The sequence below is a fragment of the Chenopodium quinoa genome, unplaced genomic scaffold, assembly GCF_001683475.1.
Source record: "Chenopodium quinoa cultivar QQ74 unplaced genomic scaffold, ASM168347v1, whole genome shotgun sequence".
Classification (NCBI taxonomy): domain Eukaryota; kingdom Viridiplantae; phylum Streptophyta; class Magnoliopsida; order Caryophyllales; family Amaranthaceae; genus Chenopodium; species Chenopodium quinoa.
In genome coordinates, this window is record NW_018742484.1 from 5,364,687 (window position 1) to 5,391,736 (window position 27,050).

The following is a 27,050-nucleotide window of genomic DNA, read 5'->3' on the forward strand; positions in this document are numbered from 1 at the left end:
TTTTTTCTTTTCTCATGATTAATTTTATGTTTTTTTTTTCGTGCTTAACATATTTTTTTCGTCATTAATATTGTTTAAATAACCGATTAAAATTATTCCGAATGATGTTTTTTTTTTCTCATGATTAATGTTATGTTATTTTTTTTTCGAGCTGAACATATTTTTTTTTTCGTGATCAATATTCTTTAAATAACCAATTAAAATTATTATTATTAGTAATGTTATTAGTTTTAGGATTGTTATTATTAGCAGCAATATTACTATTATTATAATTATTGTTGTTATTATTATTATCGTTGTTGAGAATATTCTTATTATTGTTGTTATTAGTATTATTACCGTTATTATTTTTGTTGTTATTAATATTGTTATTTGTGTAATATTGTTTATTTTTTTGAATTTGAATATTAGTTGTTCAACTTTAATATCATAGTTATATTTGTAATTATTACTGATATTAGATTTTGTATTTATTTAATGTAGATTGAGGGTTCGGGTCCTCGTCATGCAGTATCAAGACGTTTGAATGCGTCTATTAGGAGGGAGTCGGGTCGTTCGGTAAATACGGGGGCACCGTATCATCATGAGCAGCAATATGGGTCTGCTGGTACTTGGTCGGGGGAGCATCAATCGCAAGGGAGCCCCCCCATGTACTCGTCAGGCCAAGTGCCGACATCTGACGAGGAGGACGATGAGTGGGAAAGTCAGGCTGATCGAGATGAAGAGTACGACCCAATTGATTATCATGCATAGGAGTCAGCAAGGGAGATTTGTGAGTAGCAGTCAAGTGAGTCAGCCTTCCACCAGCTCAGCAGAGACATGGGTAGTGCAGCAGCCGATGCCAGGTGGTCCTGAGGATGGTACTGTTATCCCTAGTTTTGGTGGTCACGTGGCTGCATATATTTAGGGCGGGCAGGAGCGCAATGTTTTGCGCTGTTTGAGCAGGACACAGTTGTGTTTTGCATTGGTTACCTGGAGAGGTCGTCTTGCACAGGAGCATCTGGAGCTGATTGACGGTAGTGGTCTGTCTCACTTACCAGGGATCATGTTTAGGCGTTTTGACTGGCCGTTGATTTCTGCGTTTGTTAAGAGATGGCAGCCAGATACGAACACCTTTCATATGCCATTTAGGGAGATCACAATCATGATGCACAATGTGTACCATATTCTTGGGCTTCGTGTTGATGGTTCCATGGTTTCCACTACTCCTAGCACGGACGTCATACGAGACGCGTGCCAAGTTACCCTGGACATGACTACGGAAGAGTTGAACGAGAAGTGTGGTACGAAGACCATTTGGCAGGGTAGTGGGGAGTTGACCGAGAGGATTATGGACTCGACCTTGGAAGAGCAGAGGCCCTTTAGTGTCCATTATAGTGCCTACATGTGGTTAGTACTGGGCGGATGTCTGTTTTTGGACAATAGTGGTAACTGCACTCATCATTCCTTCCTCAACGAGCTTGTTATTGAGGAGCTGCAAAGTAGTGACTACTCTTGGGGTTCAGCTACTCTGGCATATCTGTATCGCCAGTTGGGTACGGCTTCAAGAAAAGATGCTGATTCAATCGCTGGTTGTCTCACGCTTCTGCAGGCGTGGATCTACGAGTACTTTCCGTGCTTTCGGCCTCAGCAGGGAACCTTGACGAGGGAGCTTAGTATTCCTCGTGCGTGTGCTTGGGATGTGGGATCGGGATGCCCGAACAAGAGCATGGAGCGCCTCCTCGCTGTTTGTGCTCAATTGGATCAGCTGACCGACAATGAGGTTAACTGACTACCGTACGGAGTTGATCCCGCTCGACGCGTGCCAGTCACTTTATTCATTGGCTGCATCCAGTATCGGAGCAACATTGAGCCATACATGCCTGATCGAGTGGTCCGATAGCTTGGATTCGTGCAGGAGATTCTGTGGACCATTATCAGGCCTGAGAAGGCCAAGAGACCGACGAACCTAAAGATGTATCAGGTTGACTTTCCGACCGAGATAACATCTGTGATGTGGACTCGGTTTGTCCCTGGCTCGTCTTTCAGTATTGTTTTAGGTGCCCTCACCAGACTCGGTGGTGGAGGTGCTACGGTCGCTCTTGGTTACATGCAGTGGCTGTACCGATTTTCTCATCCTCGTCTTTCTCCTGGTGGGTCATCAGATGGGAGTAGCAGACTTCCCGAGAGGACTAACACGGACTATGTAAGTAGTTGTCTCTTATTGTACTGTAAATACCACTTAAACAAATTGTAATTTCTGTAACTAATATGTTGTTCTGTTACTTGTAGTGGATGGGTCGGTCCTTGGAGATTCACCGGAGATCACTGGATGAGTATCCCAGCATGACGCGTGAAACGAGGGCAATGATTAAGCAGCTGATAGCTGACTGGAAGGCGATGATAGGGTTGTGAAGTACTTGTCTTTTAGTTTTATATTAGCAAACAATGATTGTTTATTGATTATTATTATTTTTATTATTATGATTATTATGATTATGATTATGATTATGATTATGATTATGATTATCATTATTATATTTATGATTATTGTTGTTGTTGTCATTATTGTTATTATTATTAGTTTATGTTAATGAGTTAATAACAAAAAAATTATTATTGTTTTTGTGTTAAAGAGTTTATGTTTATGTTCATGTTAATGAGTTAATAACAAAAATGATTTACATATTATCTACAAGTGTTCACCATAAATGAATGTACATAAATGAGTTTGCTATCTAATTAACGCATCCCACATATTCCGTCTAACTGCATAACGCTCATCCCAACCGTCAACACTTGGCTCGTGGTGCTCGGTCCACCAACCTGCAATCGGGGGAAGTGGTGAATCTAGTGCAAGATCAATACGGATAAAATGTGAACCCCCAACTGTAGCAATCACAAACTCTCGGGCAGGTGCGGTGACCGTCCTTCGTGCCTACAACGTCAAGATCGTGAGGCATAGGTAGTAGCAGGTTGGTACTTGGCCTACACCAAGAATAATAACCATTGCGTTGAACCAAGTAGCAATAGGAAATAAATCTTGAATTGCAACCATCCAATGACGGGAATCAACCGCCCCACCGTCCCATCGAATACGCTCCACATTCATCCCAAGCCTTCCAAGCCCGTAAATTCTTTTGTACAGGACTGGATAACCGAGGACCTCGTTAGCTATTGTTTCTTGAGCGTCATACCATTTCCCTTGGTTATCGAAGAAGAAGTCGGCCACACAACGAAAGCCGCAATTATTATCGCCAATGACATCCTTCCATCCTGTGATGTAAGGCAATATCGGTCCTGGAAGCAAGTGTCGATACCGGCTTTGGCTGATGTCACATGGATCTTCTGCACGAAATTATTGTTCAGCTATTAGTACAGTAAATGATGAAATACGTGAAAATCAAAATAGCCAATCTTACCTGTTTGCTGCGGACCACGTTGAGTGTTTCGACGGTTGACATGTTCGAAATAACAAGGATCACGTCTTGCATCATTGTTCCTTCGTCGACCACGAACATTGTGGTTTACAGCAGGATCTCCAAGGTTTGAATGATCCGGATGCAGCTCCTCCTCAATGATGCGAGATACATTTCGGAGAACGGCAGGATCACTACCGATTACCTCATCCACCAGAGAACGAAAATGTGTGGCGTCCTCGGTCGAGTCATTACCGAACACCGGTACATCATCACCATCACCGATAACCAAGGTCTTCCAGAACGGGTGAATTTGCCTGGTATTCAAGCCTGTCTCGGCAGCTAGAGAATCATGAATCTGGCAAGCACACGGCAAACCGTGGGTCACACGCATTGCACATCCACATCGCTCAAACACCTTATAACTCGGCTCCCTCATCTTTTTCGTCACGTCGTCGAGAACCTTCAAACAATGTTGAGACACCTTGCCGTTAATACGTGACAGTGGCAATTGTCGGTACTTCTGACCAATCTTTGACCTAGACGTCTACAAACCATTACGAATGGCGATGATCTAGTTACCAATGTTGCAATGAACTCGGGCCCATACGGTATCCAAAGAACCTGAACATTACAAAGAAAACCATCAAGAGTGACAATAAAAATAACAATATCAATAACAATCATAACAACAACAACAACAATAATCATAATAATAATAATAATAATAATAATAATAATAATAATAATAATAATAATAATAATAATAATCATAATCATAATAATAATAATAATAATAATAATAATAATAATAATAATAATAATAATAATAATAATAATCATAACAAAAATAATAATAATAATCAATAACTACAACAAAGTCCAAACAACGAACCTGTCGAAGATTCAAACCACATCTTCACGGCCGAATGTTGGCTCTCAACTCTGCAAGTGCTGGTGTTGCCAAAATGCAGAACTTGGTTTGTCCAAAATGTCACAAACTTGGTTTTATGACAAAGCCATGTTCTCTCTACATATTGTATCACCGCTGGATAACTTGCCCACCAATCTTTCATTGTTTGTACAGCAGCATTATAATCCTCCTCCGTTGCAGCATCCATGATACGTTTCCATTTCCCGTTTTTGAAACTCGCACCGATCTTCTTGTTTTTGAACATATCAGTGACCCGAGCTTCCACATCTTTGTTAATGTGCCATCGACAAAGTAAGTGCGGGATCCCTAGAAACACTTCTCTCAATGCCGCACATAACCCAAGCTCACGGTCTGTCAAAAAAATCGACGGTTCCCTATCATACCCAATCAACTCTCTCAGTCTTTGCAAAACCCATCGATAGCTTGTCGTTCACTCGTTGCGCATGAACACGTAACCGACGAGGAAATTTTGATTTGTCGGTGTCACACCTATTATCTCAAAGAACGGCATCCCGTATCGGTTGGTCTTGTAAGGGGAATCCATACCGATCACATATGGGTACGTCCGTAGTATGTCTACCGTGACTGGGTGCACCATAAAGGCGTGCTGTAAAACGCCTAGATCATCAGACATGACCCAGTGAAGATACTGACTCTGTCTCACCAAATGTAGAAATTGCTGAACTACTCCTCTCTCATCAGACATCTCCGTTCTCAAGTCATTCCGGCAATTGTAGATGTGTCTGATGTTTGGATGATCATCAGGAAATTGCTCGGCAAAAGTCGCCATGATATTACGCGGTGAAACCTTAGACTTTGTCATGTCACGCACAACCTTCTTCGCATCCGGGCTCAACCCACTAATTTTACAATGCCCCTCCTGATACACAATCATTGGATGATTGTGGGTCCCAGTTGCATCATTTTTTGCCCGGATCCTCCAACTATCGGTGATGAACTCGTAATATATCTTGATGTAGAAAGGACAATCATTGGTTTTGGTTTTAGAGTCCTTCCGAATTGCGTTCTCAAGATCTCTCGGCTTGCTCCTACGTCCCGATCACATCTCAAATATCGATACGGCCGACCATCCCTGGTTTTGTTGTAAGACAATTTGACCAAAATAAATCCCAGATTTATGGCAACAACATCCGCCCATTGAACTGCATCATCAAACGTTGGAAAAAACATATCTGTGACAAAATTCGCACTGTAATTCACACCGTCACCGCCTTCTTCAAACTCCGAATCCTTTAAAAATACAAAAAAACACAAAAATCACGCCAATATTAGTATTTTACTTATAATAATAATAACACCAATATTTTTTAAAAAACAATAAGGAAAATTTGTCAAAAAAAACCTTTTAAATGCACCATTTTGCGAAAAAAAACCTTTTAAAAGCTTTTTTGTAAAAGAAAACCCGAAGTTCAATTTTTTTGCGAAAAGAAACCCATTTCCTTAATTAGACTCTAATTAACTTAATTAGACTCTAATTTCTTCTCATTTCATCTAATTAACCCCTAACCCACCAAATTAGAATTAATTAATATATAAACAACCTTCTTCCTCCCTTTCCCCCTCCCATGGCAGCCTTCCCCTTCTTCCTCCCTTTCCCCCCTCCCATGGCGCCACCCCTTCTTTCTCCCTTTCCCCCTCCCATGGCAGCCTTCCTCTTCTTCCTCCCTTTCCCCCTCCCATGGCGCCACCCCTTCTTCCTCCCTTTCCCCCTCCCATGGCAGCCTTCCCCTTCTTCCTCCCTTTCCCCCTTCCCTAAACCCTAACCCCGACCATCCACCTTCTCCCTTACCACAACGCGGCGGCGACTGCGAGAAAGAGGAGAGAGAGTGAGTCAACGAGAGAAAAGGAAGAGGGAGAAGAAGCGTGCCACCTGACCGAGGTGGGTCGCTGAGAGTTGGGGTTCAAGGAGGTGGCTCGGTTCGGGGGAGGGGACTGCTGCCATGGGGGGGGGGAAGGGAGGGAGTGGCTGGTGGGGTGGTGGTGTTTGGTTTTTTTTTTTTAATTTATAAGTTAAATTAATTAATAAATGGTTAAGTGAGATTTAGATGATAATTAGAAGAAATTAGAGCTTAATTAAGTGAATTAGAGGCATTAGGTTGTCTTTAACAAAAAAAAAAGGAAATGGGTTACTTTTCGCAAAAAAATTGAACTTCGGGTTTTCTTTTATAAAAAAGCTTTTAAAAGGTTTTTTTTCGCAAAATGGTGCATTTAAAAGGTTTTTTTTTGACAAATTTAATAATAATAATAATAATAATAATAATAATAATATTATAACATTAACTAATATTAACTAACATCAACTAACACTAGCATTAACTAATATCACAATATTAACTAATATAAACTAACACTAACATTGACTAATATTAACTCATTAACATAAACTAATACTTACAAAAATAACTAATAATAATAATAACAATAACAATAATAACAATATTAATAACAATTACATAAACTAATACTAACAAAAATAACTAATAATAACAACAACAACAATAACAACAACAACAACAACAACAACAACAACAACTACAACAACAACTACAACAACAATAATAATCATAATAATAATAATAATAATAATAATAATAATAATAATAGCAAAAATAATAATAATAATCATAATAATCAAAACAAAAATAATCATAATAATCATAATAATAAAAATAATAATATTAATCAATAACATACAATAAAAAAAAAATTTGAAAATGGCACATCTGCCCAAAATATTCGGAAGTTCCATGGAGGATCCGCCTAAGATTTCCGGATCCTCCATGGAAGATCCGGAAATTTCAGGCGGATGTATAAAAAAAAAATTCTATGACTTACAGATTCTTCCGAAGATGCCTCCGGCGTACGATCGTCGTCGTCGTTCATCGTCCAAAACCCGTCGCTAAACCTTGATAATTTTTTTTTTAAATTTAATTTTTTTGGTGGTGGGCTCGGGATTTTTTAAATGTTAGTGGTGGGTCAAAGTGCTCGGGAATAATATTAAACTGCTCGATATACTATGTGACAAAGTGGTGGAGCCTTATATAGGTCAAATTAACACAAGGGCAAAACGGTAATTTCATATTTAAATTGGAGCGTCACCATATAAATTGGAAGCGTCGAATAGCAGTTCACTATAAAGATTGGTTAAGAATTTATTTTCAATATAATTTGGATAGAATTTTAGGATAAAATTGTTAGTTAGAGTTTTATTTTTGATAAAATACCAATATTTCATAAATTACGTAGTATAATTTTATTCAAAAAAATTATTAGATCATAATTCCTCTGTTCTTTTTTACTTGACATATTTATTTTATCACGCTTGTCAATGCAAAACTTTAACGATCAATAATTTTAATTCTCCATAAGTAAAAATTATAAAAATTATATATTATGATAGTACTTATTAAGACGAATTAAAAAAGATCACACATAAATATATTTTTCCTTATATATTATTCACAAAAGACGGTCAAATGAGTGGTGTTGAATAGTGTAAAAGTCAAAGCGGATCAAGTAAAAAAAATGAAGAAACTTAATAATTATCATATTAATTTATTTTTTACATCATATTTTTTTTTTTGGAACAATGGAAGTAGTTCAAAACGTACAACATCCATTTATAATATATTCTCATCGGTTGAAATAAAATGCTTCACAATCTAATATGATTTATTTACTATATGTAGACCTTTTAATCGAGTCGAATCAAGGGTTATTCCGGGTTAGGTCACTACAGGTCACGGGTCAAGAAATGTTCAACCCTAGGCCAAAGTTTCAGATTCGGGTCAACCCAACAGGATTAGAACAATTATTTATTTTATTTATTTTTGGCTAATTTTTAGAAATTTCAAATATTTCAAGCTTACTTTGCTATTTCTTTATAAATATGTAATCGAACATTTTCATTAATATTATTATTAGTCATTACATGGCTGCTACATAATCTAAATCGTCATAAAAGCGCATCAACCCTAACTAATTTTGTATCAATGATATATTTTAAAATTTGGCATATAGATAAAAAGTTTTTCTTAAAATTCAGTAAATAACACGGGCATCGCACGGGGCACAAAACTAGTGGTCAATAATCTGGATTATATTTTTTGATGCAATTTATTAATATTCTTCTGTTTATTAATTGTATATGATGATATATCATTAACGCTTTGAATGATATGATATGATAATTTATCATTCATTGATTGGATGGTATTAAAAAAGTATACAGATGATATCATTATTTATTTGGATAATATTATTCACTGTCTGGATTATATTATTTACAAATTTTTACCTACACCCCTATGTAGGCAGCGCTGCCTGCACCCCCTCAGCTCCTCTCCATCACGATGACGTCATTTTATTATTATTCCGTTTCAAGTCATCTTTAATCTGTTCATTTTTGTATTAGTAAATGTTCAATTTCGTATCCATAAATGTTCAATAGTGTTGATACATAGTGCAATATTCAAATTAATTCTTTTTTGTATTTGTGATTTTAAAATGTGTTTTTACAATTATATTTTATTATTTAGTTAATTTACACAAGATTTTGCTTGAATTTTTTAATATAAAATAATATTGATTCAACTACAATAATAACATTATTCTAAATTATTTTTTATAATTGTTTCATTAGCGTAAAAAGGAACATGCTTCTCAACTTTTTTTAAATCAAATACATCTAATAATATAGAATTATCCTAATAATATAAAATTATCCTTCTTGTTGCACCCCTAATCCAATGTATCAAGCATTTAATATAGTAACAATCAAAACACTATACACATTGTTTTTTTAATTTAATACATTTAATATAAATAAAAGTTATATAGAATAATCATCGTCCTTGTTATACAATAATTGTTCCCCTTCCACTCTTGTGGTGTTGCGTGTTTTCTTGGATACCTATCCTTTTCTCAAGATATGTGTCATCGTCTTCAACTTCTTTTTTTAAATTTATTTCATTGTGCTGTGTAATAAGATATCAAAATATTTTAAAATAAAGGGAAATTCTCAACGATAACCCCCAACTTCTGCTACGCACCAATGGTGACCTCCCATTTTTTTTATTATACAAAATTACCTTAGTTAAAAATTTCATCTCACTCATATCCTTATTTCATTAAATATTAACTATGGTTAGAATTATATTTTGAAAAAAAGAAAAATTAAAAAAAATTAACCCCAACCACCAAAAACCAGCCACCACCTGCCCAGCCACCATCTCCCTTCCGGCGACACTACCCCAGGTTCCATCGATTGCCGGCGACGCTACCCAGACACCCCGAACGCCGGTGACACTGCGCCAACTCCACCTCAACCACCGCCAAGCCAAATTCCCAAATCCCCGCCCACAACCCTATTTCCCTCTCGTCCTTCTCATCGTCACCACCACTAGGTTGCTGAACTCAGAACCCTGACCACCGAACCCAAGCACGACCACCCCCAAACCACTGATCTTTTTCTCTTTCTTCTCCGCCATCTCCTCTACCCTCTCTCTTTATCTTCCGCCATCTTCTGCCTAGAATCGAAACCTCAAACTTAAACCCACCATCCCTCCTCGACCAAAACCAACCCCACGGCGAAGGGACGAGGATTGAAGGTCAATGAAGGAATGGTTAGAGGAGAGAGATTTGTGAGGTTAGGGTTTAGGTCTAAGCGGTGGAAAGGGTGGAGGCGATGGTTCGGCGGTTTAGGTGGGAGGTCGGCGTTTCAAATGAGGGGGTTTGGTGGCTTTGGTGAGAGTGGAGGTGGTGCTGACTACATCTGATAGGGATGATGGTGAAGGTGGTGGTTGGGTTGGTGGTTTTAATTTTTAGGTTTTTTTTTTTTTAAATCGATAAAACTCATTAATGTCATATGTGAGATAAATTTCTTAATTAGGGTCATTTTGTATAATAATAAAAAGGAAGGTCACCATTGGTGCGTAGCAGAAGTTGGGGGTCACCGTTGAGAATTTCCCTAAAATAAAATATTAATAACAATCAAAACAAACTATAAACAAAACAGGATGATTAAATAAACATTTACATATACAAAAATGAACACATTACCAGAAAATGAACATAGTGCAATATGATAATGAACAAGTATTAATATCTAAATGAACGTCTTTCAATATAAAAATGACCAATTACTAAAAGTCAAGTGAACATCTTTCACTACAAGAATGAATAAATATTATAATTTAATTGAGCATTTTTCAATATGATAAAAAACAAGTATTTAAATTGAAACAAATATATTTTAATGTGAGAATGAACAAGTATAAAACTAAATGAACTTGTTTAAATATAAGAATAAATATTGTATTAGATTACAAATGAACATCTTTCAATATGAGAATGAACATATAATGTAAAAAGAGTGAACATGTATCAAGTTTCTTTATACATACATTAATATGAAAATGATTAAATGAATAGGTATTCCATATATATACACACACACACAAACTCATATCGAATCTGCCAAAAAAAAAAAAAGGATTAAAGATGCTTATAGAAATGAACCTTTTACAAAATTCTAATAATCATCTATTAATATGTGAATGATAATATATAAGTATCATAAATGAACGTAACGTATATTTAAACGAGAATGAACATCTATCAAAATGAGAATGATCATTTTATCAAAAAGAAAAATTAAATTCTTAGTAATCCTACAAAATAACTCAATTAATCCAAATAATTACAAAAACTGTACATAAATTTAAACTTTTTGATTCCATTAATTTTATAATTTAAGAGCACACCATAAATTAATTTCACACAAAACTAGAAAATTCCAAACTCTAACATAATCCAACCATAATTATATTACTTTCACAAAAAAAAAAAAAAAAAAAAACAATCACAAACTCTTACCAATATTTTTAAGATCTAGAGAAAAATTGAAGAAGACAAATATTTCCGGCGAGATGATTCCAACGACAAATGTGAGAAGATTTCAGCGACGTTAACAACAATGGAAAATTAAATTACAATCGGTTTGCAATTTTTTCGAAGTAGCACGAGAAATACATGGTTGTTTGAGGAGAGAGAACTTGAAGAATTTTGGTCTTTGAAAGTTTTATTTGGAAAATAAGAATTGTGGTATTTGGAGAGAGAAAATAAAGATGATGAAGGAAGTTTATGAAATGAGGATTTTTTAAAAAAAAGTCTAGTATGTATATTTATGGTAGGGGTGTAGGTAGTACTACTATATATTATTAGGTCGTGAAGCCCGTGAGCCACAACAATAAACATATCTTACTCTAGAAATCCCTCCATTTTCTCTCTTTAAATAATCCCTCTAGTTTCTCTCTCTAAAACCCTCTCCATTTTCTCTCTCTACTACAAACATGGTACCAAAGAAAGCTAATAAATTTATTTATTTGCTTTGGTTTCCATTTAACAAATAACAATAGATAAAATTTAAATTTGTTGTAAAAAAAAATTTAAATTTATGTCCAAGTTCATATAAATTTTTGAACTAGCATTGTAACATACAAAGTAATAGCATGTAACCTAACATATAGCATGTAACCTGAGTATTTGAACTTTGGAAATGGGATTTACAGTCTCTCATCACACAATCATGCATATTTTTTCAACTTCTTTATAAACTCATTATAAGTATTTAACTAGTGGGTGTGTCAGACGTTGCATTGGGTTGCTACTTTGAACATAATGTTAGAAAAAAAAAAGAATTAAAGAGAAAATTTCTCTATTGTTTTGGAATTGTCGAGACTATTCCTCTTTATTCATTTTTTCCAGGCTATTTTTGCTTAAATATATTTATTTATGTGTACATTAAAAATGTCAATTATTATTGGCTAAAATAATAAGAAATGTGATCTTATATCCATGAAATTTAGGGTTCGAAACATGTGGATGTTTTAATTTTTTCTCATAAAAAATGACATGGAATAATTGTTGCAATGTTAGTACTTAGTAGTGATGTGGCACAATGCTAGTTAAATGACGTGGCACAATACTATTGCAAATAATCTAAGTGGCACATAAACGTTTTTAAGAACGTTTTTTAATATAAAAAAATATACATTTTTTGGTTGAAATTATTTTGGTATACTATAAACGTATAAATAGTACTTACCTCTAAAATAATAATATGTAATTATAATATTTGTACAAAAGACCAAAAGAAATACAAATATAGCATGTGCCATTTTTGTAACCTTTTTATACAAGTATTCTATACTTTTTGTCTTTTCGTTAATGTAAATGTATATTTAGATAGTTTTTTAGTCAGACAAGATGAACTACCCTATCAAATTGAAACCTCTAATAGGTCAATTTTGTCTATTTTATGGGGCGCGCGGAAGGGTAAGAGAAATTCTTACCCTCAAAGTGTCCTTAGTGGGATTGAACCCCTAGTCCCCTACCACTATATATAGATTAAACTTTCTTACCAAATATTTAATATATATGAAGTATATGATACAAAGTACATGATTTATAGATTAAATATATACATTGTATTTTAGGCCTCCAAAATAATTAAAATGACTCGGTAAGGTACATTCAAGATATCACATGCCTTACATGTCTCAATTTGTGCTACATGCATATTGTTTGTTATGGTGGCGTTGACAAATTGACATGTGTCATTTAACATTCAAACGTAACTTCCTTTACACAAAAATTTGCATTTTTAAATCGTTGTATAATCCTTTAGATAGAGACAAGTGTAAGTAACAAGTGGAATGCAACTCAATAATATATCGAGAACAAAGGTGTTTTGGAATATACATATACTCATGGGAATTTGCTAGCATTTAAGAGTTCAAATACTATTTTCTTTTGTCACAAGGCTAATATTCATGAAAGAACATTACATATATGTTGTACCTCGTTTGTTCAATGAAAATTTTCCCCCTTTTCATGTATAACCGTTTCATGAAATTCTTCCTACTTTTTATTAGTGAAGTATTATTACTCCAACTTGACCCACTTTTTTAGGAGCACTGTTTGTGGATACTGTTTCTTTAAATTTTCAGTTAAACTTTAAATGTGTACTCCTAGAAAAATATACAATTTTAAAAACTATTGTAATTTGTAACATAAATATAATCTACAAAAAAGCAACTCTTTTTTTTTTTGGGTAGAAGAAAAGTGACATACTTATGGAAGGGTCAAAGTTAAAAATGTGGGCTACGAGAATTACTTAGTATTGGAAGTTTAGCATAATCAAAAAAGAGTTTTAAATAGGCATCATCATCATTCTAATCCTCACAAATTGTCCTTTTTTTTTTTTTTTATCATCATCATTTTTATTACTTTTTCTTTTGAACAGTTCATCATTCTCATGCTCATATGCAGTATTAAAGTATGATATAGTAGTATATAAAATATAATTAAGAGTAAAAATAAAATAAAAATATAATTAAGACATTTAATGCACCAAAACAATTTCCATGCAAATGAATATTAAAAAAAAAAAAAGGCTAAAAGCCGTAACTAACATTCCATGATTTCCAGCAAATTGCCAGAGCATTATATCCCAAACTATAATTATTTGTGGGAAACTATTTTCCTTGTATATCTATGTGGGGTAAATGATGTTTTTACAAATGTAGAATTGTAGAGTAGTTATTTTAATTGCTATGCCAATGAGGGAATAATCCCAAAAATAAGGAATTTTTTATTTTTATTTTTTTATTTATTTTTTTTGCAAAGTCATGCCATTAAAATCTTCCATCATAGTCTGACTAATACTCTAGATAGAGGCGGCAAAAAATCGTGTCGTGTTGAGTTCGTATTTGGTCTAATGTTCATTTCTTGTTGTATACAAATTTTGTAAAAAAACTATGTGACATGTAGGAACTCTGATTGCATAATTTGACCAAATTATTAAAATGGGTCATGTTCAAGTTGATTTTGTGTCGTGCCAACATTGTGTTTCTCTTAGTAATTTAGTGTTCGTGCTGTGACGGTTTTGGTCGTGTCGTGTTAGAAATTGTCACCTCTATCTCTAGCTTAAAGGAGGATCTTCAACAACCTCTACTTTACTCGTATTAGATTACTTGACACCCTTGTTTACATGAATCCATTGCCCGATTTCCTTATCTATTAGCAATTTAGTAAATTCCGTTATATATGCTTCTCCGTACATCATGGCTTTGATTTAATGTACTTAGTCAACCCGCACAAACGTGCGCTTCATTAATTTGTAAAGCCAAGAATCCCGCTTCTTTGTCCATTTAAATCATCAATTTCCATTTCATACACCGCCGCATATTCTGGTCCCCAATGCTTCAATTATTATTTTAGCCCTAAAGCTCGTAAATGCCCCAAACTAGCAAAATTGGTTTAGAAAGAAACTTTGTAATTACGTAGTTCATATAATTCTATCTCTTTTCTTCATCAATCAACCTTTTTATAATTTATTTTATAGCAATAAGACACGTAATACGTAACGTTTACTATACGATTAATTTAAGAATGATTAACGAACTTACATCAATAACTGTTATTTACTCGATAATTTATCATACTCACTACATAGTAGAACTAATTTTTGGTCTTTGAGACAACAGGATGATTGTTGGTCTCACACCTTTTCGTTGTAATAATAAAATTGTAATAAGTGGTGGGTTTTACATGTCGGTGGAAATTTAGGAAAATATTTGGTACGTGTAGACTTTTACAAGAAGAAAAGTTGAAAGAAAATAGAAGTGGTAAGAAAAAAATAAATAAAAAGAAAACAATTGACATTTCTCTTGTGTAAAATTAATAAATACCCACATCTTCAAAATTTTAACCCAAATCTTAAATTACCAAAAATCCCATATTTTATTGCTTCAATACAGCATATATACACAACTCCATTAAAAATTTAAAAGCACATCCTTAGCTTTCCACCCCCTAAAAAAAGGAGAACCCACTTTTCATTTACTTTCAATTTTCATTTTTGCTCAATTTTTGTGATCAATCTTCAATTGAATTGAACTGGGTATGTTGTAAAATAAGCATTTTTTTGAAGTTTTTCTATGTTCAAGTTCAAATTTTGCATTCAAATATTTGGGTTTTATGGGTTTTGATTTGGGTCAGAATTTTTTGACTGAGTTGTGATTTTGTGGTAATGTTTAATGAATTTTTTAATTTCTTATGTTGATGATTTTGCATAAATTTGAACTTGAATTGTTGATTGATGGGTTAATTAATTTATGTTAATGCTTTTGAGGAATAATTTTTTTTTGACTCATGATTATCACTTGACTAATTAGTTGGTATACAGTGTGAAATGGAATGTATCTCGTGATCTCTGCTTCCCTATTTTTGGGGCGTTTTTATTATAAAGTTTCATGTATTACGTTGATATTTTTTGAATGTTACATTTATATTTTAATGTATTTAATAAGCTTCTAGGTTGTGTATAAAGTTTACATGAAAAAACTCATTTTGTGTGTGTTGAAGCTTGTGGTTTTGTGTGAGGTTTATTCAGTTTTTATCCTGTTGCTTGCAGAAATTAATTATTGGTGTGAGCATTGATATTGCTAGGGTGTTCCTCATTGCCTCATGGGACTGTTGTGACTGAAATTGTTGGCTGATTTCGAGTTTCGACGAGTGGCTTATATGTGTATATAAGCTGTGGGGTTTGGGTTGAATTGTTGAAGTGAGTCATATCCTGCATTTGATCTTGTTGGGTTGTAATGGGTTGTAATTGCTCGAGACTATCGACGTGTTGCTGGGAACCAGGGCATGATGGGAAGAAACCGGAACCTGAGACAGGTACTTGGTTAATTCTTAATGGTTTCAATTATATGTTGTGAGAAAAATACTCTCTTGAATCCAACATATATGTGGTTTTTGCTAGTTCTTTTTCATCCAAATTATAAGTCGTTCTATAATACCAATATTTTGTTAATAATCATTTGTTGATATCACTGCAGAAGCATGGCCATTTTATAATATCAATGAAATGCCACTTTACGATGCCAATGTAATTTTAATATCTATGAAAATTGCTAAAACGATTATAATCTTGGATCATAGGGACTATGAGGTAGTTATAGACTGGTATCGAATTGCAATAGGATGGCTGTTTCATATCATCTTATTTTTTCCTTTGTCTATCAGAGAATGAGCAGAAGGGCGAGCCTGATGATACACCTACATTTCGTGAGTTCAGCATTGAACAACTTAGGACGGCGACATCTGGCTTTGCAGTTGAGAATATAGTTTCAGAACATGGAGAGAAGGCTCCCAACATTGTGTACAAAGGGAAGCTAGAGAACCAAAAGCGGATTGCGGTAAAACGTTTCAACAGGTCTGCTTGGCCTGATGCTCGGCAGTTCTTGGTATGGAATATAGTTCTTCTAAATTTCCCTTGGCGATAGGTCCATTTATCTTATGTAGGTTCTAGTGTTTGTTATCTTTCGGTCCAAGCTTACCTTAGTTACAACTTGACTATATTCTGTTATCTGGTTTAGATTTTGCATTTGCTAGCCTAGTCCTCCCGTTTTCCATTTGCTAGCCTAGTCCTCCCGTTGTGATGTAAAAGGCTGAAAGTTATGAAGACAATGCACTCACTAGCAGTTGGTGTTTAACGGAATTGTAGCATTTATCCTTCTAGAATAAAGATAGCTGATTTTTACTCCATTGGCGAATGATTAATGTCTCCATAATTTGATCTTAACTTCATAAGGCGTAAAATGTTGTTTTTTTAGGTCTTGACTAGTGTTTTATATTTTGGGCTGGTGCCCGAATAATAAGGTTTGATGCTCACGTATAAATTGTCCTGCATGCTATTCTGTTAATGCACCTGAAGGTTTTTTGTATTTATTTATTTTAAATGTATCTTACTTAACTCCTTTCAAAATCTTAAATCTCTCTCATCTGTTTTTTCAACTCAGGAAGAAGCAAAAGCAGTTGGTCAGCTGCGAAACAACAGATTGGCTAATTTGCTTGGTTGTTGCCATGAAGGTGATGAGAGATTACTTGTTGCAGAATTCATGCCAAATGAAACACTAGCGAAGCATCTGTTCCATTGTGAGTTTTGTTTTACACATATATAGAGTTATACATATCCTCATTTTTGTTTATCTGGATGCAACCTCATGCCAAGCAATCTCAATCAATGACGAGAAGAAAAGCAACTAGCCAATCACTCAAAAAAAGCTGTTTGGTTTTCTTTGTATATTCTCCTATGTATTAGTCTGAAGTTACTGTTATCTATTTCTTTGATTTGTGAGATTTCTGCTGATCTGCTCAAATGCTCCATTTCCCTTTGAAATCTGGACTCATGTTACTTTCAGTCAGTAATACGGTTTTCCAGATTGTAGTGATTCTTTTCTTTGAATAGTATGGGATAAGTCTGCATATATCCAGATCTTAATGTTTCCACAGCAGGATACTTATTGGATTAAAATCGTTTTAGTGGTCTGTAAGACTAGTTCTCGGCGTTCATTTTTGTGTAATAGGTACTGTTTAGTGTTTGCTCTCCTAATATATGGTTATTGACATAGGGGATGCACATCCTATGAAATGGGCAATGCGGTTGCGAGTGGCATTGTATCTTGCACAGGCCCTAGAATACTGTACCAATAAGGGGCGTACTCTGTACCATGATCTCAATGCGTATAGAGTTTTGTTTGATGAGGTACCTTTCTGGTCTTGTTCTCCCTCAAAATAAGGTTTTTGCTTTTCATTCTCGTATTTTATTCTCTCATTGCTCATTATTTGGTCAATAAATAATATGTCTGGGGATTCCTATTCTTAATCTTTAGCTAGTAAAAGTCAGAAATTAACACCATCCATAGAGCCCTGTGAAAACCATTATTATCAGCATACAAAAAGATCAACCAATGAGAATCTTAAAGGCTACATGCAGTTGATATTTAATCTTCCCAAAATGAGTTGTTACTAATTTACTATTATACTGAGTATAAAAGTTGGATACAACATCGTTAGACTTGTTCAGTTTTGTTGGGTAATGCTGATGTGGCGGGTCTGTTGAAAGCGCACGTTTAGAATTTATTACCTTCTGGAATAAAGTTTGATTTACTACCTTTTAAGTACCAAAACATGAAAACTTGTTATGATTTATGACGGATTATGTCTATCAGTCCATGGATCTGTTTGATGGGGTCCACATATTGTTTTCTTTTTTCTAAATAACTTTCCTCACTTCATATTTCATACCATGATTTCACTCTCTCCCCGTCCCATTCTTTTTCTGTCCATCTTTCATTTGTTCCTTCCTTAAAAAATTCATTACTCTAATCCAGATATCGAGTACTTATTCAATCATGATGAAGCTGATGACAACAACTCACATGACAATCTTCTACACTTCACCATTTTTTTTTTCATTCTTCCCTTTACAAGGTCTCAAGATTCTTAATGCCTTCTCGTTTTCACTGAGCAAGTATCTTTTTGGCCCACTCAAATCAATTAACTCATTCTTCACTTGGTATATTCACTTGGGGCTAGAGAAGGATACATTTCATCTCAATAGTAATATTACAACTACTATCCATTTTGTGCAGTATAAAGTCAATGGAAAATAGGGGTCAATTTTGAGAATTATTTCAAATTATAAAAATTCCCAATTTATAACCCTAATATTAGAAAAATGCACCTTCAAAGTTGTTCTCGTTAGAAGCTTAGATGAACTCCTAATTGGCCGTTCTTCCTATAAAAGTTATCCCCTAACTTAATTTGAGGGAAACAATTGGAAATTTGCTCGACAAAATGTAGCAAAACGTAACCGTAGGGTAAGCTACGTGGCAGTAGATGTTAGGTGTGGGAGTAACTATTAGCTATTAAAAATCTGTGTAAATAGAAAACTATAGTATGAGTGTTTGGTAAGATACCTATTACTTGTAAAAATTGTTTTCCCTAATATATTTAAGGGTGAGCATAATAGGGTACTTGTTAAAATTCCTGGAACCGGACAGGTTCCACAAAATGAGAACCGGAACCTGTTCAAACTGGAATCGGAACCTGCATCTTCTAGTTCCGATTCAAGGTACCATGTCTTTCAATATATTTCGTACTTTTTTGCAAAATAATTTCAAAATATTTTGGAGGTTCATAAATTTACAAACTCTTACAACTTGCAAATACAACAAAGCAAATATAGCTCTTTAGCAAATTTAATACATATATTAATAACTATTATTTTTATTTATTAAAAATTAGGCTTGAATTGATATATGATTTAGGCTTAAGTGATACTTTTACTAGATTACAAGATACCCTACAGGTTTCGGTTCCAAAAAATTGAGAACCTGAATCGGATCCTGTTGTACAGGTTCTCCATTTTACTACCCAAAACCGGAACCTCTTGTACAAGTTACAGTTCTAGTTCAGGGTTCCTGATTTTTTTCTCACTCCTAATACACACACACACACACACACACACACACACACTACCCCCTTTTTATTAAGGTCAAACCACTAAAAGCTACTCAATAATTAGTGCCGAACATGCTCTTTGAAGATTTGAAATTTTGAAGAACCCTACTATAAGGAATTGTTGAGGGAGAAAGGATAAGTACGTTGAGAAACAAAAAATTAAGCACTTGGGATTTTAAAGAACCCTACTATAGAGGATTTATGGACAGAGTCTGAAATATTATTTCATGTTTTGGCTTTTGAGGTATTAAAATTGGAATCCCCTCCCCCCCCCCCCCCCCCCCCCCCCAAAAGTTCATAAAATCTACAAGTGGATTTTCAAAAGTCAGTTAAAGCAAAGATATTCCTAATGGTACAAAATCTTCCCCCGGGGAATTGCCAACAATTAGTAAATTTTGGCCCAATTTAACTAATTAAACAGCGAATTGCAAACTTGTACTAAACACATACTAGCAAATTAGGTATCACTACACAAGATTAGCATTGGGTTATTGTTTTTATCATTTTGGTGCAACTTAATAAATTGGAGAACATGCTTTGTTGTATAAAATTGCTTACTTCATTAGGTTGTAAAATTAATTGTGAGCAGAGAAAGGAGGTTGCAGCTTAAATGCAATTTACTCTATTCTATCATTATCTCCAAAGAACTATTAAAGTGTATTTTAACACCGAAGGAGATCTACAATAATATGCATGGTTATGGTGATCTCTAAGATCTCTCATTCTGGTGTTAAAGGCTATTTTTTCTTGATCCCTTTTGTAGGAAGGTGATCCTAGACTTTCCTGCTTTGGCTTGATGAAAAATAGTAGAGATGGGAAAAGCTACAGTACAAATTTGGCCTTTACTCCACCTGAGTATTTGAGGACTGGTAAGTGGTCGTCATTTAAGGACAATAATCTCCATTATTATAACATTGGTAAATAATGGTGCATAATTGATGCCATTCTTTGGGTTAGTGTTGTAAACTTAGCGTTCTTGTAGCATTTGTGTGCAAAATGGGTCATGTTTTTCTAGGAATAGGGCCTTCAATACTTCAACAGAAAATGATGCTTCTGTCGTATCTTTAATATTAGCGTCTATTTTTTCCTTTTTTGAGGAATGCGTACAACCAGATTATCTCACATAGTGTTCATTTAAATCCCCCCCCCCCCCCCCCCCCCCCCCCCCCCCCCCCCCCCCCCCCCCCCCCCCCCCCCCGCGCGTAATAGAATCTTTTTTACGTGGTCTTTCTTCCCTTCTTATTAGGGCAAGAAATGTTATCAGATAATACTAAAATGCCAAATCTTTTTGTGGGAAATCACAATTTTAATGGTTCAGATAAAAAGCAATACATTTAATAAAATATAACCTCCAGTATTCCAGGTTTCTATTTAAGTATCTGCTTTGCACTTTATTGATTATCATGAATGATTAACTTGCTGTCTGTACTTGCGATGACTTTGCACTTGCTGCTTTTGATAGGTAGAGTGACTCCAGAGAGTGTGATATATAGTTTTGGAACCCTTTTGCTTGATCTGTTAAGTGGAAAGCATATCCCTCCAAGCCATGTAAGCCTCTTGTTTCACTGTTATTTTCTTTTTTTTTTTTAAATTTTCTTATTTCTGTATGGTCCAATTTAATTTAATTAAGATAAGGCAGAAAAGTGTGAAATTCTAATTCAAGTTGAACTCGATGCACCTTGGTTTTTTATGATATCTAGCTACAAATATCGATGTGTTAAGACTATGTTTCTTGCTGATAGTCATTCGAAAAGACTATGAGCATGCAGAAAGTGCTTATTTGTTTAAATATATACTTATATCTTTCTATATGATTCAGGTATTGATGGATGGTAATTGTTTAGATAGAAAGGAATATGAATTAGTCAATAAAGACACGTGCAAACTGGCCAGATTTCTATTTATATAAGAGCTTCCTGTATGAGAACTTGTTTTTATGAACCAACTGCTTAGATCAGCCGATCAGGAAATAATAATGTGGAACTGCAGTATTACCTTGAACTGATTCAACTATACATATAGGTTAATTCAACATAATTCTTCTCTTGTCAAACCACACATTTTTTTCCTTTCTCATCCACTAACGATTAGGTATAAGACCAAGAAAGCAAGAATACATATGCCTCTAAGGGGGGAGGTATGATCTTCCACTATCAAACTAGCCCCTTGCTAGCTCTATGTCCTCTTTACTGCCAACATATTCTTCTTTTTCTTTTCCTTTAGGAGAGGGGGGAGGCTTGAAATGTTGTTCATGAGGGGCATTTTCTACTTGTGTGTGACATTGAAATACATGTGTTGTGGCAATGTTTGATTCACAGGATGCTCTATTAATTTTTGGCTGTAATTTTTGTTTCAGAAATGTAACTTTTCTAGTGGTGTTCTGTACTAATATGGTAGCTTGTCTGAACATTGCTTGATATTTTTCAGGCTCTTGACCTGATTCGTGACAGAAACATTCAAACATTGATGGATTCTTGCTTGGAAGGCCAGTTCTCTAATGATGATGGGACTGAGTTAGTACGTTTAGCTTCGAGGTGTTTACAATATGAGCCACGTGAGCGGCCAAATCCAAAATCACTTGTTGCTGCCTTGATTCCTCTTCAGAAGGAAACAGAGGTTTGCAGTTACTCTCTCGTTATTATTGTGGATTTTATAATCCTTGATTTTTTCTGTAGCCGTTTCTTTATGCAGTGTTTTTTGGATTCTTGAGATTATTTTCAGCAAAGCTTCAAAAAAGCCTGTACTTGTTGGATTATATAAGCCATTTTAAACACAAGCAAAACTTCACATTTCATTTCACACATGTTTGATTGCTTCTTAAATGTACCCTGCATATGGTTCTTATATAATTAATATGTTGAGATCCTTTAGGCATTTAGCTACCAATAAAATTATCTCAATCAGTTGTAAACTTATATCTGAAGAGTACATAAGAGCCAAATTCTAAGTACCGATCCTTTGGGTAATTGGTACTTTGACTGATGAATTGCTAAGAGTATTGACTGAGTTATTTTGGTAATGTTTCTAAGGGGTTATGGTGTTAAGCTTTAGTGGCAATAAAATAGGAATAAATCCTGGGAACTGGAAGATTTTATTCTTGCTTCAAGGGGCTAATCAGACTTTTATTTTCCTATTTCCTCTCTCCCTTGCCTTGATATCTTTTCTTTTAAGCAACCAAATCTCCAAAAGAAGGATTTGGAACATGCAACTTTCTTCTTGTTTTTCACTGAATATTCACAATTCAAACTAGCACAGAAAATACTGTAACTGAATAATAGAGAAAATCAAAATTAGTGCTGCTAAGTACTATGAGTATGACGGATTATTACTATTAAGATTTTTTTTTTTTTTTTTTTTTTTTTTTTGTTTCTAGAGGTAGTGGCGACTTTTGGATCTGTAACGACTTCAAGTTCTCTCTTTTCCACTTCTCTCTCAAATCATCTATATGTCTATTCGCCAGTGATACCTAATCTGCAGTTTTCTTTAATACGCGAAAGGATACGTGATACACAGTTTTCTACCTAATTACTCCGTATATTATTAGCCCAATAGCGTTCCACCGTACCATGTGCACTCAGTCTAATATGCACGTTCCCAATATGCCATTCGTGGGGGAACAAGAGTTTTAGACTTATAGGTAACACTGCTATTCGCTAAGAAAACAAATGAATTATTATGGAAATATTTAATTACCCATGTAAATGACAAGTTTCTGTGACCTCAGGAGGAGACACTTTTTTTTTTTGTTTTTTTTTTTTTTTGTTTGCAATATGCCACTGAACCTCGCAAATTTGTTTGTAAATCTTTAGCTTTCACTCTAATGTTTCAAGTTTTGTGTTGATTGAGGACTGTGCGGAGTGTGAGATTTACTAGTGGAGATTTGGAGATTTTTTTTAAAATTCTCAGTGCTAGTGGCCCACTGGCACAAGGCATTTCTGACATGCCTGTCTAGAACCTGAGTGGATTCTCGAGTTTGTTTGTAAAGATGGTCTAGTCTCATAAAGTTCAGCACTAGCTTTTAATATGGAGTATTTTTATTCCTTTATTCCAAAAAGGTTGTCAAAGTCTGTCATATAAACAACTTTAAACGAGTAATTTATGCGGTGTTTATTCAATTTAAAGGTATGAAGAAGACTACTGAATTGCTTAAGTAATAACAGTTGTGTTTATGATACCACACTTGTTGATAGAGCTGGTCTCATTTCGATATCAATGTTTGATATAGATGATTCAAATACCTTGCTTTTGTGCTTGAAATTATTTGTCTACATTGAACCCTTTTTTAGATGTGGAGTTTAATTATATGGGATATATGAATGATCTGTTGTTCCTCTGCAGGTTCCATCGCATGAGTTAATGGACATACCTCATGGTGCAGCAGATATATCTCTCTCTCCTCTTGGAGAAGCTTGCTCCAGAAAAGATTTGACTGCCATACATGAAATATTAGAAAGTATTGGGTATAAAGATGATGAGGGAGCTGCTACTGAGGTTTGTATCTAAATCTTTGTATTAACATGTCATGCATTATTGGGCTATTTAATTTGAAGTCTAAATTTATCCAGCCAGAAATATGGTTAAGTTACTTTAAATTCATGCGTGAATGATAGTTGTGCGATTAATGCAAGCTTTGATTAGATGCAGTGTAATTAATTATGATCCCTTGTTACTTTCAATGCCAGTGTGACTGACCTTTTTTGGATGGAATATTTGTTTGTAGTGTATGATGTATTGTAATTTCGATGAAGCATTGACAGAAGTAATACAATGATAGCATATGACCTCTCGAAATTGAGCACTTGACACAAGCCACATCCTTTTATTAATTTTTATTCAATATTTCTAAAAAAATGTGTTTGGATAAAAAAATAAATCTAAAGGGAACGAGAGAAGAGCGAAGAAGTGAGAACCGAGGGAAAACATTATTCTCTTATTTGGACAGCGTAAAAGAGGGTGAAAGAAGGTTTTCCAAACCTTTCCAACTTTTGAGGGATTTAGTTTATGAATTAGGGAAAGAAATTGGATCTTCATGTTTGCTTTTCTGACCTTCCCTTTCTCTCCTTCCCTTCACGGAAAATCTCCTTGTCCAGTCACATTGTAAAATTTGTACAGAGCCTTTTTTTCTCTCTTTCTATATTTAAATTGACTAGGATAACCATAAAGGCTGATCATAACCAGAAGGCCGAGAAAAGGTGTTAGTGGCTCTTTCCTTGAAGCATAACAATGTATGTTTTCGGTGGTCACTTGATGTATTCCCTGCCAATTCACCATGTTATTGCTCTTGATCGACAATTTTGCATAACAATTAATAGTCTGGCTAAGTGAAACTCATCATGTAATTGCACATGGCAGCTTTCTTTTCAGATGTGGACCAGTCAAATGCAGGATACACTGACCTCTAAGAAAAAGGGTGATGCTGCCTTTAGGCAAAAGGACTTCAAGACAGCAATAGAATGCTACAGCCAAGTATGTTCTTGTATAGATAAATGTTACTTTTGTTATTTTTTCTGCCTGCATTTTTTGTGTTCTTTCTTTTTATTTGGGTGGGCGGATGTCCTGTTGGGGTTTGCTACTTGCTAGTCTCTTTTTATTAACAGTTTTGTAGATTATGGAAAAAGAATAATTTCTAGATTTCTAGTAATCTGGTTCCTTTAATTTCTATTTGTCATTCTTTGTAGGTCAGAATTTAATGTACTTGTCTCTCACGGGCCTTAAATGTTTGCATAGCTTTGTTTTCTACTAATCTGGCCAATTAACCCACAATCTCCAGCAGCTTGTACTTTCTAGCATGTTTCTTGTCCTACTGGTCTTACCAAATACTATAAATTTTCAGAGGGGAGGAGGGCAGGGTTAATTACACATATACATTCCATTTATGCGATTTAGGGACAAGTGACAATTTAAATAAGATAGCTGGACATATAAGGGAGGAAGGGGTGATAATAGTTTATCAGTTACGTGCTTGAAAAAAATACTTCAGCAATGTCAAATGGAATTTTTGTTTGAAGTTTGATAGTACTTGTTCTGGTTCAAATGATAAGCCACATTTGAAGAGTGTTGTTGAACCTTGTCTTTTACAATTATAGCTTTCTTTGTCCCTTGCTAGATATCTCATTTAATTTTAGCACATATATTAAAAATAATTATCAAAGGTGGATAAAAAGTGGGTGTGAGCATTGTAAAGTAGAGATAAAATGTTGTTGGAGACACACCCAAAAAAAAAAAAAAAAAAGAGGATTGTCAAATGTGATTAATGTTGATGTGATTAGAGATTTAAACAAAATTAAGAGAAAATGTTATTGGAGCAAAAAAGGATTTATTTGATATATTATTAAAGAAGTTTACTTAAACTGTACATGCAAAGATTGCAAACTGGAGAGTTCACTTTGAGACATCTCACCAAAAATGGAGAAAAGTATCAAGGGATATAGTCTTGTCTATTAGTATATGATTTTGAACCATAAAATGATACGGAGTAGTCCTAAGGAAGAGTTTACACATTATTCATTACATATTTTGCTTAATTGATAGTCTAAACTAGCATAGTTTGATAACCTAAATCAAATTATTGGCAGTAGTCTTTTTCATATTAAAAGTTCTGGTTGAGAAATCTAGGTGAAATTATGCTGACAAATTTCATGCAATTCCCTTTGTTCCAGTTCATTGATGTTGGAACCATGCTGTCACCAACAGCTTTTGCCCGTCGTAGTCTGTGTTATCTCATGAGTGACATGCCACAAGAAGCACTTGATGATGCATCTCAAGCACAAGTTATATCTCCGGTGTGGCATATTGCTTCTTATCTACAGGCTGCTGCATTATTTGCTCTTGGAAAAGAGAATGAAGCGCAGCTTGCTCTGAAAGACGGATCATCCCTTGAAAACAAAAGGAGTGGTGGCTGATAGTAGCTTTTTTGGGTAACCGTTCTTCATTTTTCATATTGCTGCTATAGCATTGATGTACATGGAGTTATTCAAGGATCTTCAAAGCAGTCTTTTATTTTTTATTTTTTTTATAATCATCATTCTTTGATAGAACTACAGGTTAATTTGGTTGAACAGTTTGCTTTAGTGAGTTGATGTGGTGTAACTTTCAATTCTATAGAGGGATTCGTTTTTACATAGAAATCAGATGATGAAGAATGTTTTGTACAGTTGAATTTTGCTGCTGCTTTGCTGAAGATGATTGATAAATCCTATGTTTTTAGACTTGTTTGTGTTAATTTATACCATTTTTGACATGCCATCTGATCTTATAATCCTGGTTTAGACTGGACAAAGTACTGCTCTTGTTAATGCGTAGTTTTTGATTGTTTTTTGAAT

The 27,050-nt window shown here is 34.6% G+C and overlaps 3 protein-coding genes across 5 annotated transcripts; 2 read left to right on the plus strand and 1 right to left on the minus strand.

Annotated features, from left to right (window-relative positions):
• Positions 1-745: 745 nt before the first annotated feature.
• LOC110719196 (protein MAIN-LIKE 1-like) lies at positions 746-2,394 on the plus strand. The gene is made up of 4 exons (XM_021898097.1): positions 746-860; positions 1,041-1,762; positions 1,898-2,185; positions 2,272-2,394. The coding sequence occupies exons 1-4, from the start codon at positions 746-748 to the stop codon at positions 2,392-2,394; spliced, it is 1,248 nt and encodes a 415-aa protein (XP_021753789.1).
• Positions 2,395-4,762: 2,368 nt separating this feature from the next.
• LOC110719197 (protein FAR1-RELATED SEQUENCE 5-like) lies at positions 4,763-7,236 on the minus strand. Its single transcript, XM_021898098.1, has 3 exons — positions 7,189-7,236; positions 5,386-5,583; positions 4,763-5,302 (listed from the first exon to the last, which is right to left on the minus strand). Exons 1-3 carry the CDS (start codon positions 7,234-7,236, stop codon positions 4,763-4,765), a joined length of 786 nt encoding a protein of 261 aa, XP_021753790.1.
• Positions 7,237-14,915: 7,679 nt separating this feature from the next.
• Positions 14,916-26,936, plus strand: LOC110719518 (probable serine/threonine-protein kinase At5g41260). 3 transcript variants are annotated; one of them, XM_021898472.1, is made up of 11 exons: positions 14,916-15,319; positions 15,833-16,098; positions 16,447-16,667; positions 17,223-17,358; positions 17,835-17,968; positions 20,492-20,597; positions 21,191-21,276; positions 22,156-22,344; positions 24,067-24,219; positions 25,093-25,194; positions 26,388-26,936. In XM_021898472.1, exons 2-11 carry the CDS (start codon positions 16,020-16,022, stop codon positions 26,628-26,630), a joined length of 1,449 nt encoding a protein of 482 aa, XP_021754164.1. In that variant the 5' UTR covers positions 14,916-15,319; positions 15,833-16,019; the 3' UTR covers positions 26,631-26,936. The 3 variants fall into 3 exon arrangements, with proteins under 3 accessions (XP_021754164.1, XP_021754162.1, XP_021754163.1); XM_021898470.1 differs by having other exon boundaries at positions 14,921-15,319; positions 25,081-25,194; XM_021898471.1 differs by having other exon boundaries at positions 14,921-15,319; positions 15,868-16,098; positions 25,081-25,194.
• Positions 26,937-27,050: the final 114 nt, after the last annotated feature.

Coding starts and splice junctions, on each gene's coding strand:
- LOC110719196 (XM_021898097.1), top strand. CDS start 746: ATGCATAGGAGTCAGCAAGGGAGATTTGTGAGTAGCAGTCAAGTGAGT. Junction 861..1,040: donor GCCAGGTGGTCCTGAGGATG/GTACTGTTATCC, acceptor CTCACTTACCAG/GGATCATGTTTAGGCGTTTT. Junction 2,186..2,271: donor AGAGGACTAACACGGACTAT/GTAAGTAGTTGT, acceptor TGTTACTTGTAG/TGGATGGGTCGGTCCTTGGA.
- LOC110719197 (XM_021898098.1), bottom strand. CDS start 7,236: ATGAACGACGACGACGATCGTACGCCGGAGGCATCTTCGGAAGAATCT. Junction 5,584..7,188: donor AGGCATCTTCGGAAGAATCT/GTAAGTCATAGA, acceptor GTATTTTTAAAG/GATTCGGAGTTTGAAGAAGG. Junction 5,303..5,385: donor ATTTGAGATGTGATCGGGAC/GTAGGAGCAAGC, acceptor TTCTACATCAAG/ATATATTACGAGTTCATCAC.
- LOC110719518 (XM_021898470.1), top strand. CDS start 16,020: ATGGGTTGTAATTGCTCGAGACTATCGACGTGTTGCTGGGAACCAGGG. Junction 16,668..17,222: donor CTGATGCTCGGCAGTTCTTG/GTATGGAATATA, acceptor TTTTCAACTCAG/GAAGAAGCAAAAGCAGTTGG. Junction 24,220..25,080: donor ATGAGGGAGCTGCTACTGAG/GTTTGTATCTAA, acceptor TGCACATGGCAG/CTTTCTTTTCAGATGTGGAC.